Source organism: Pelodiscus sinensis, chromosome 5 (assembly GCF_049634645.1).
Source record: "Pelodiscus sinensis isolate JC-2024 chromosome 5, ASM4963464v1, whole genome shotgun sequence".
NCBI classification, from domain to species: domain Eukaryota; kingdom Metazoa; phylum Chordata; order Testudines; family Trionychidae; genus Pelodiscus; species Pelodiscus sinensis.
The window spans coordinates 119,209,462-119,217,631 of record NC_134715.1 but is presented as its reverse complement, the minus strand read 5'-3'; the positions used below and the strand labels follow the sequence as shown (position 1 = coordinate 119,217,631).

General features: G+C 60.7%; 1 protein-coding gene across 1 annotated transcript; it reads left to right on the top strand.

Moving 5' to 3' along the window:
* Positions 1 to 228: 228 nt before the first annotated feature.
* Positions 229 to 6,607, top strand: LOC142829692 (uncharacterized). Its single transcript, XM_075930896.1, has 3 exons — positions 229 to 678; positions 1,296 to 4,798; positions 5,190 to 6,607. Exons 2-3 carry the CDS (start codon positions 1,361 to 1,363, stop codon positions 5,220 to 5,222), a joined length of 3,471 nt encoding a protein of 1,156 aa, XP_075787011.1. The 5' UTR covers positions 229 to 678; positions 1,296 to 1,360; the 3' UTR covers positions 5,223 to 6,607.
* Positions 6,608 to 8,170: the final 1,563 nt, after the last annotated feature.

Below are 8,170 nucleotides of genomic sequence, written 5' to 3'. Positions count from 1 at the left end.
ATTAACACAGTCATGGGGATTTGGAGGTTGAATGTACAGCAACTCGGGCACCTTTCCTTGACGCATAGGGACCAATTTCTGTTCTACTTTATGTCAATCTAATCACTGGCTGGGGAGTCAAAATTTTGTTTTTTAAAAGGAAAGTGCATACAGTATGGTCCCAATGACCAAGATTTTCAGACTGCCTAGTGATTGCTTTTTAGGTAACTTAAAGGGATCTGTGTGACGGACCCGGCAGGGTCCGCACTAGGGGCGGGGGAGGCCCCCCCGCTCCGACAGGAAGCGGCGGCCAAGGACGGCCAGAAGCCGCTCGGCGCGGCGCCGCCGGCCCCGCAGCGGCTAAAGGCGGGGGCGGGCGCGCGCCGGAGGGGACGGGGGAAGCACCGGGGGCCCGGGAGACGTCCGGCGCGGGCGCCCCGGTTCGCGCCCCGGGCAGGAGCCGTAGGCACGCTCCGGCCGGAGCCGCGCGGGGATCCGCCGGAGGGGGCGGGGCGGACGGCCCCGACGTCACCCGGCTGCGCCCATAACAAGGGCACCGGGACGCCCAAGAGAGGGGAAGCGAGCGGGCAGCCACCCTGGCTTCCCGGCACCCCAAGCACCCGGCCTTCCGGGCGACCGAGGGAGACGACCCCGGCAGTTGGAGGCTCGCTTTGGGACGAACCCGGCGGCTACGACGGGGTAAGTGACCCGACTCTGCCCCGGCCCAGTGGGCCGGAGCATCGGGGGTGGAAGGAGTCCGAGGCGGGGCCGTTTTGGCGCCCGTGGGCAGGCGAGTTTCGGGCGGCTGCCCCGCCTGCCGTGAGGGGAGCGCCTTAAAGCACCCACCTCACTTAGGGCCTCGGGCTGGGACCCGGTGGTGAGGGCGGGCCCGGGTCCCCCACTCCCCCCCCACACCCCGACCGCGGCGCCAGCCCAAAAAGGCAGCGACGGTCGAACGCAACACCCCTCCCCTTCCCCGCAGAGAGGGGCAACAAAGCAAGGGGACAAAGAGTAGAGGGACGGCTCAAGAGCCCCGGTCGGGCCCCCGGCCGGGGGCCGCCCGGGACGCTACAGGTCCGGGTCCGCTGAACCCCCTCGGCCCTACTTGGGGCGAGGGGTGATCGCACCCGGGGCCGGACTTGCCCGCGAACCCCCGGGGGCGGGACAACTGGGCATTTGGAAGGCGGTGGGTTCGCGGAGCCCCACCCCAGCCCGCCGGCTCAGTCCGGGGGGGATTCGGGGGTGCGAGGCTCGCACCCTTAAAACCCGCCACACTGGTGGAGAATGTGGGTGTCGAGGTAGTTCCCTCCCCATAGACGAACGTGAACAGGCCAACCGGCCGACAGAGCCCGCGTGGGGCGAAGAAGGAACGGGCGACCCGATGGAGCCTCGACCGTTCCTCGAATGGTTCAGTGAGAACCAGCAGCAGCAACGCCAGGCCCAGCAAGAACAACAGGCCCAACTAGTCCAACAGCTGACCACGCAGTTCCAGGAACATCAGAGGCTGCTGATCCAAGAATTAGCAGCCCAACAGGAGCGGTGGCGGCAGACAGTGGAGAGGCGATGGGGAACTCCGGCCGGAGCCCCTGGGACATCGGGCGAAGGACCCAACTTGCCCCTGCGCCTGACGAAGTTGGGACCTCAGGACGACCCAGAAGCATTCTTAACGACTTTTGAAAGGGTGGCGACGGCCGCTCGGTGGCCGCCGGACCAGTGGGCGACGCTGTTGGCCCCCTACTTAAGCGGGCCCGCCCAACTCGCCTACCGCAGCCTGGCCGTAGCGGACGCCTTGAACTATCCGAAGGTCCGCGAGGCGATCCTAGATCAGGTGGGGCACTCTCCCGAGACTTGCAGGCAGAAGTTTCGGCAGGAGGTGTTTAGAGGTGGCGACCGGCCTCGGGCGGTAGCCCAGCGACTAAAAGAATGGGCCAACCGGTGGCTAGAGCCCGAGCACAAGACGGGCAGCCAGGTCTCAGAAATGGTGGTGATGGAGCAATTCATCCACATTTTACCGAGGGACGGACAAAGGTGGGTCCGCCGGAACCAGCCCACAACGCTCAATGAGGCCGTCACGCTGATGGAAGCCCATCTCCTCGCGGAGAGGGAAGAGGGCGGCGCCGGACGGGCCAACCCGCCCACCCCGAAGGTAGGGGGGTCCCGGCCCCAGGGGAAGCCTCCAGGGGGAGAACCCTCATCGGGGGGGCGCAGGGGACGCGATACCCCACCCCGGTTGGCCCCGGTCTGGCCCCGGCCCCCACCCGAGAGAACAGACGCGGAGCGGCGACCCGAAGGGGGGCCACGGGAGGTCCGTCCAGGAGGAAGAGGGCCCTGCTTCCAGTGCGGGCAGGAGGGGCATTTTAAGCGGGAATGTCCCCTAATGGACTGCACCCTAAGCCAGGGGACGGCGGCCGAGCCCGGAGGGGACGGGGGAACCAGAGGGGGTCCCTTGGTCCATCGAGTGTGGCTCGAGGGCCGCCCCGTTCAGGCATTGGTGGATTCGGGCTCCACCGTCACACTCGTGAGGGCTGACCTCGTCCCCCCTGGACACCCAGAAGGCGAGCCCGTGTGGATGAGGTGCGTCCACGGGGACGTGAAGGCGTACCCCACGGTCCAACTCCGCCTGACCGGGGGGGGACAGGACCGGGTTTGGCCGATAGGGAAGGCCAAAACCTTGCCGTACCCCGTCCTCATCGGCCGCGACTGGCCCGGGTTCGAGCTGTTCCTAAAAGGACAGGACCCTCCGGCGGAGGAAGGAGGCCGAGAGGGGGCGACTGGCGACTTGGCACCGGCAGCAGCAGAGAAGGAGAGAGCGATCTGCCTGGAGCTCGAGACAGCGCCGGACTTCCTGACCGAGCAACGGATGGACCCCACCCTCCAACATGCCTGGGACCAAGCGGGCACCCCCGACGAGCAAAGGCAGGGCGAAGAGAGGGCACCGCAGGGACCACAGTTCCAGGTATGGGGTGACCGCCTATACCGGGTCACGAGGGAGGCCGCAGGGGGGGTACGGAAACAACTCGTGGTCCCCACCCGCTTCCGTCGGGAAGTCCTGGAATTGGGGCACGCCGTCCCATGGGCAGGGCACCTCGGCCGGGAGAAAACCTTAGACCGGGTCCTGCAGCGGTTTTTCTGGCCCGGCATTTTCAGGGCCGTGCGAGACTTTTGTGACTCCTGCCCAGAATGCCAGAGGACGGCCCCAGCCAGAGTACCAAAAGCCCCCCTTGTCCCCATGCCAATAGTGGCGGTACCGTTTGAACGGATTGCCATGGACCTGGTAGGGCCACTGGAACCCTCGGGGCGGGGGCACCGTTACATTATGGTAGTTGTCGATTACGCCACCCGGTACCCCGAGGCGATCCCGTTAAGGAACACAAAAGCCCCGACGTTAGCGCGGGAACTGCTCCGGATCTTCTCTAGGGTAGGGCTACCCCAGGCCATCCTTACGGACCAGGGCCCGAATGTAACCTCCAGGGTCATTAAGGAATTGTGCAAGATGTTAAAAATCCACCGGCTGCGGACCTCAGTCTACCACCCCCAAACCGATGGATTAGTTGAGCGGTTCAACAAAACGCTCAAGGAAATGCTACGCCGATTCGTGCTGGAAGACCCCCGGGGGTGGGATTTGATGTTACCTAGCCTGATGTTTGCAGTGCGGGAGGTCCCGCAAGCCTCCACGGGTTTCTCCCCCTTTGAGCTGCTGTACGGCCGCCGGTGCCGCGGGATTCTGGACCTCCTGAAGGAAGGATGGGAGAACCAAGCTTCTACCGGACGAGGGACAGTGCAGTACATTACGCAGCTCCGGGAGAAGCTGAGCCGGCTGGGGGAGTACGCCCGACGGAACCTGGAAGACGCCCAACATCGCCAAGCCAGGTACTACGACGCTAACGCGCGACGTCGGGAGTTCCACCCGGGGGACCGGGTTATGCTACTCTTACCCACAAAAGAGTCGAAGCTCCTGGCGCAATGGCAAGGCCCCTTTGAGGTTATCAAGAAAGTGGGGGAGGTCGATTACGAGATCAGACTGTCGGGCCGACGCCAGGGGACCCAACTCTTTCACGTTAATCTATTGAAGAAATGGGTACCCCGGGACACCCTACTGATCGCACCCCCGTCCGAGGAGGAGGACCTAGGACCATGGGGAGGAGCCGAGACGGGGCCCGTAGAGGCTAGCCTGAACCCCGAACTGACTCCTGCCCAGCAGGGGCAACTGCGGAGCCTCCTCCACCAGTACCAAGAGACGCTCACGTCGCGCCCGGGCCGAACCATGATGGGAGTCCATCAGATCGTCACAGAAGTAGGCCGAACCGTGCGGGAACCTCTGCGCCCTCTCCCCCGAAAGGCGTGGGACACCGTAAGGCGGGAAATTCAGTTGATGCGGCAATGGGGGGTTATAGAGGAGTCGGTGAGCGAGTGGCGCAGTCCCATCGTATTAGTCCCCAAGGCGGACGGCTCCACACGCTTCTGCATAGACTTCCGGAAGGTCAACGCTATATCCCGGTTCGACGCGTACCCCATGCCAAGGGTGGACGAACTGTTAGAACGGCTGGGACAAGCGGTCTACATATCGACACTGGACTTGTCTAAGGGATATTGGCAAATTCCGTTAGACCCCCAGGCCCAAGAGAAGACCGCCTTTTCGACTCCGTTCGGCTTGTTCCAGTTCCGGACGATGCCGTTCGGACTCCACGGGGCAGCGGCGACCTTCCAAAGAGTGATGGACCGGGTGTTGGCCCCCTACGCCGAGTTCACCGCCGCCTACATCGACGATATCGTCATCTATAGTCGGACATGGGAAGAGCACCTGGGACATTTACGAACGGTATTGTCAGCCTTACAGAAGGCCGGCCTCACGGCCAACCCAAAAAAATGCCGCTTCGCGCAGCATGAGGTTTCTTACCTGGGGTACACGGTGGGGAGGGGGAGGCTAAAACCTATCTTCAGCAAAGTGCAGGCACTGAGGGAATACCCCATTCCGGCGACCAAGAAACAGGTCCGCCAGTTCTTGGGACTCGCGGGGTATTACAGAAAGTTCGTACCTCAGTTCGCGTCGGTGGCGACCCCCCTAACTGAACTGATACGAAATTCAGAGCCCACCAAAGTACGTTGGAACCCGCAGGCGGAGCGGGCTTTTTATACGCTAAAAGAAAAACTAGCCGCCGCCCCCGTGTTAAGGCAGCCAGACTTTGATGAACCCTTCATTCTCTATACAGATGCCTCCGAGGTGGGACTTGGCGCCGTACTGACGCAGGAGGGACCAGATGGGGACCACCCCATCTTATACCTTAGCCGCAAGTTGCTGCCCCGGGAGCGAGCTTACGCAACCATTGAGAAGGAGGCATTGGCGGTAAAATGGGCGGTGGACTCCTTGCGATACTATTTGTGGGGGAATAAATTCAAATTGGTGACGGACCACGCTCCACTGGTCTGGCTTAACTCCATGAAAGAGACCAATGCGCGGATTATGCGGTGGTACCTGGCCCTGCAGCCCTATTGCTTTGAAATAGTGCACCGACCCGGGGCCACCCACCTTAACGCAGACTTCTTTTCCCGGATAGGAGGACCCCCCCCGGACGGCGACCCTTCCAAAGGGGGGAGGTGTGTGACGGACCCGGCAGGGTCCGCACTAGGGGCGGGGGAGGCCCCCCCGCTCCGACAGGAAGCGGCGGCCAAGGACGGCCAGAAGCCGCTCGGCGCGGCGCCGCCGGCCCCGCAGCGGCTAAAGGCGGGGGCGGGCGCGCGCCGGAGGGGACGGGGGAAGCACCGGGGGCCCGGGAGACGTCCGGCGCGGGCGCCCCGGTTCGCGCCCCGGGCAGGAGCCGTAGGCACGCTCCGGCCGGAGCCGCGCGGGGATCCGCCGGAGGGGGCGGGGCGGACGGCCCCGACGTCACCCGGCTGCGCCCATAACAAGGGCACCGGGACGCCCAAGAGAGGGGAAGCGAGCGGGCAGCCACCCTGGCTTCCCGGCACCCCAAGCACCCGGCCTTCCGGGCGACCGAGGGAGACGACCCCGGCAGTTGGAGGCTCGCTTTGGGACGAACCCGGCGGCTACGACGGGGTAAGTGACCCGACTCTGCCCCGGCCCAGTGGGCCGGAGCATCGGGGGTGGAAGGAGTCCGAGGCGGGGCCGTTTTGGCGCCCGTGGGCAGGCGAGTTTCGGGCGGCTGCCCCGCCTGCCGTGAGGGGAGCGCCTTAAAGCACCCACCTCACTTAGGGCCTCGGGCTGGGACCCGGTGGTGAGGGCGGGCCCGGGTCCCCCACTCCCCCCCCACACCCCGACCGCGGCGCCAGCCCAAAAAGGCAGCGACGGTCGAACGCAACACCCCTCCCCTTCCCCGCAGAGAGGGGCAACAAAGCAAGGGGACAAAGAGTAGAGGGACGGCTCAAGAGCCCCGGTCGGGCCCCCGGCCGGGGGCCGCCCGGGACGCTACAGGTCCGGGTCCGCTGAACCCCCTCGGCCCTACTTGGGGCGAGGGGTGATCGCACCCGGGGCCGGACTTGCCCGCGAACCCCCGGGGGCGGGACAACTGGGCATTTGGAAGGCGGTGGGTTCGCGGAGCCCCACCCCAGCCCGCCGGCTCAGTCCGGGGGGGATTCGGGGGTGCGAGGCTCGCACCCTTAAAACCCGCCACAATCTGATTTTTCAGAAAGCGTGAACGTCCACCTTATGAATATCTTACCCCTTGAAAGTGTCACAAATTGGACATGCCAAAATCACAGGGCACTTTTGAAGTCTTGGCTACTGGTTTGAGGGCTGTTGACATTTTGGGAGTCTGTGTTCTGATGTAACTCCTGGAAGACGGAGAGATGATGCTAACAGATGGGAAGTGCTAGCATACCCACTTAGAGAAGGTTCTTTTGCAGGGGTGAAGGTGAAAGAGCATGTCAAAAGGGGCCATTTTTACATAACTAGCATCTCTGTGTACCTATGCTTCTTCCAAAAGAAGCCTGAAGTTTAGACATAGCCTATAGACTCATAGACTCATAGACTTTAAGGTCAGAAGGGACCATTATGATCATCTAGTCTGACCCCCTGCACAGTGCAGGCCACAGAATCTCACCCACCCCTCCCAGAATAATCCTCTCACTTATATCTCAGATATTGAAGCCTTCAAATACTTTGAAGACCCCAAGATGCAAGGCGAAAAACCCTCCAGGGCCTCTGCCAATCTACCCTGGAGGAAAATTCCTTCCCGACCCCAAATATGGCGATCAGCTAAACCCTGAGCATGTGGGCAAGACTCATCAGCCAGACACCCAGAAAGTTCTCTATAGTAACTCCTATCATCCCTCCATTGACCTATTCCCACTGATAATGAATGGACAATTAATTACATAGATCATGTTATCTCATCAAACCATCCCCTTCATAAACCCATCTAGTTTAATCTTGAAACCAGATAGATCTTTTGCCCCCACTACTTCCCTTGGAAAGCCGTTCCAGAACCTCACTCCTCTAATGGTTAGAAACCTTCGTCTAATCTCAAGTCTAAACTTCCTACTATCCAGCTTATATCCATTTGTTCTTGTGTCCACGTTGGTATTAAGCTTAAATAATTCCTCTCCCTCCCTGGTATTTATCTCTCTAATATATTTAAAAAGTGCAATTATGTCCCCCCTCAGCCTTCTTTTGGTTAAGGTAAACAAGCCAAGCTCCTTGAGTCTCCTTTCATAAGACAGGTTTTCCATTCCTCGGATCATCCTAGTGGCCCTTCTTTGTACCTGTTCCAGTTTGAATACATCCTTCTTAAACATGGGAGACCAGAACTGCACACAGTATTCCAAATGGGGTCTCACCAATGCCTTGTATAATGGCACTAACACCTCCTTATCCCTACTGGAAATACCTCGCCTAATACATCCCAAGATCGTATTAGCCTTTTTCACAGCCGTGTCACAATGGCGGCTCATAGTCATTTTATAATCAACCAGGACTCCGAGGTCCTTCTCCTCATCTGTTACTTCCAACTGATGTGTCCCCAGCTTATAACTAAAATTCTTGTTATTAATCCCTAAATGCATAACCTTACACTTCTCACTATTAAATTTCATCCTATTGCTATCACTCCAATTTACAAGATCATCCAGATCTTCCTGTATGATATCCCAATCCTTTTCTGAATTGACAATAGCTCCCAACTTTGTGTCATCCGCAAATTTTATTAGGACACTTCCACTTTTGGTGTCAAGATCA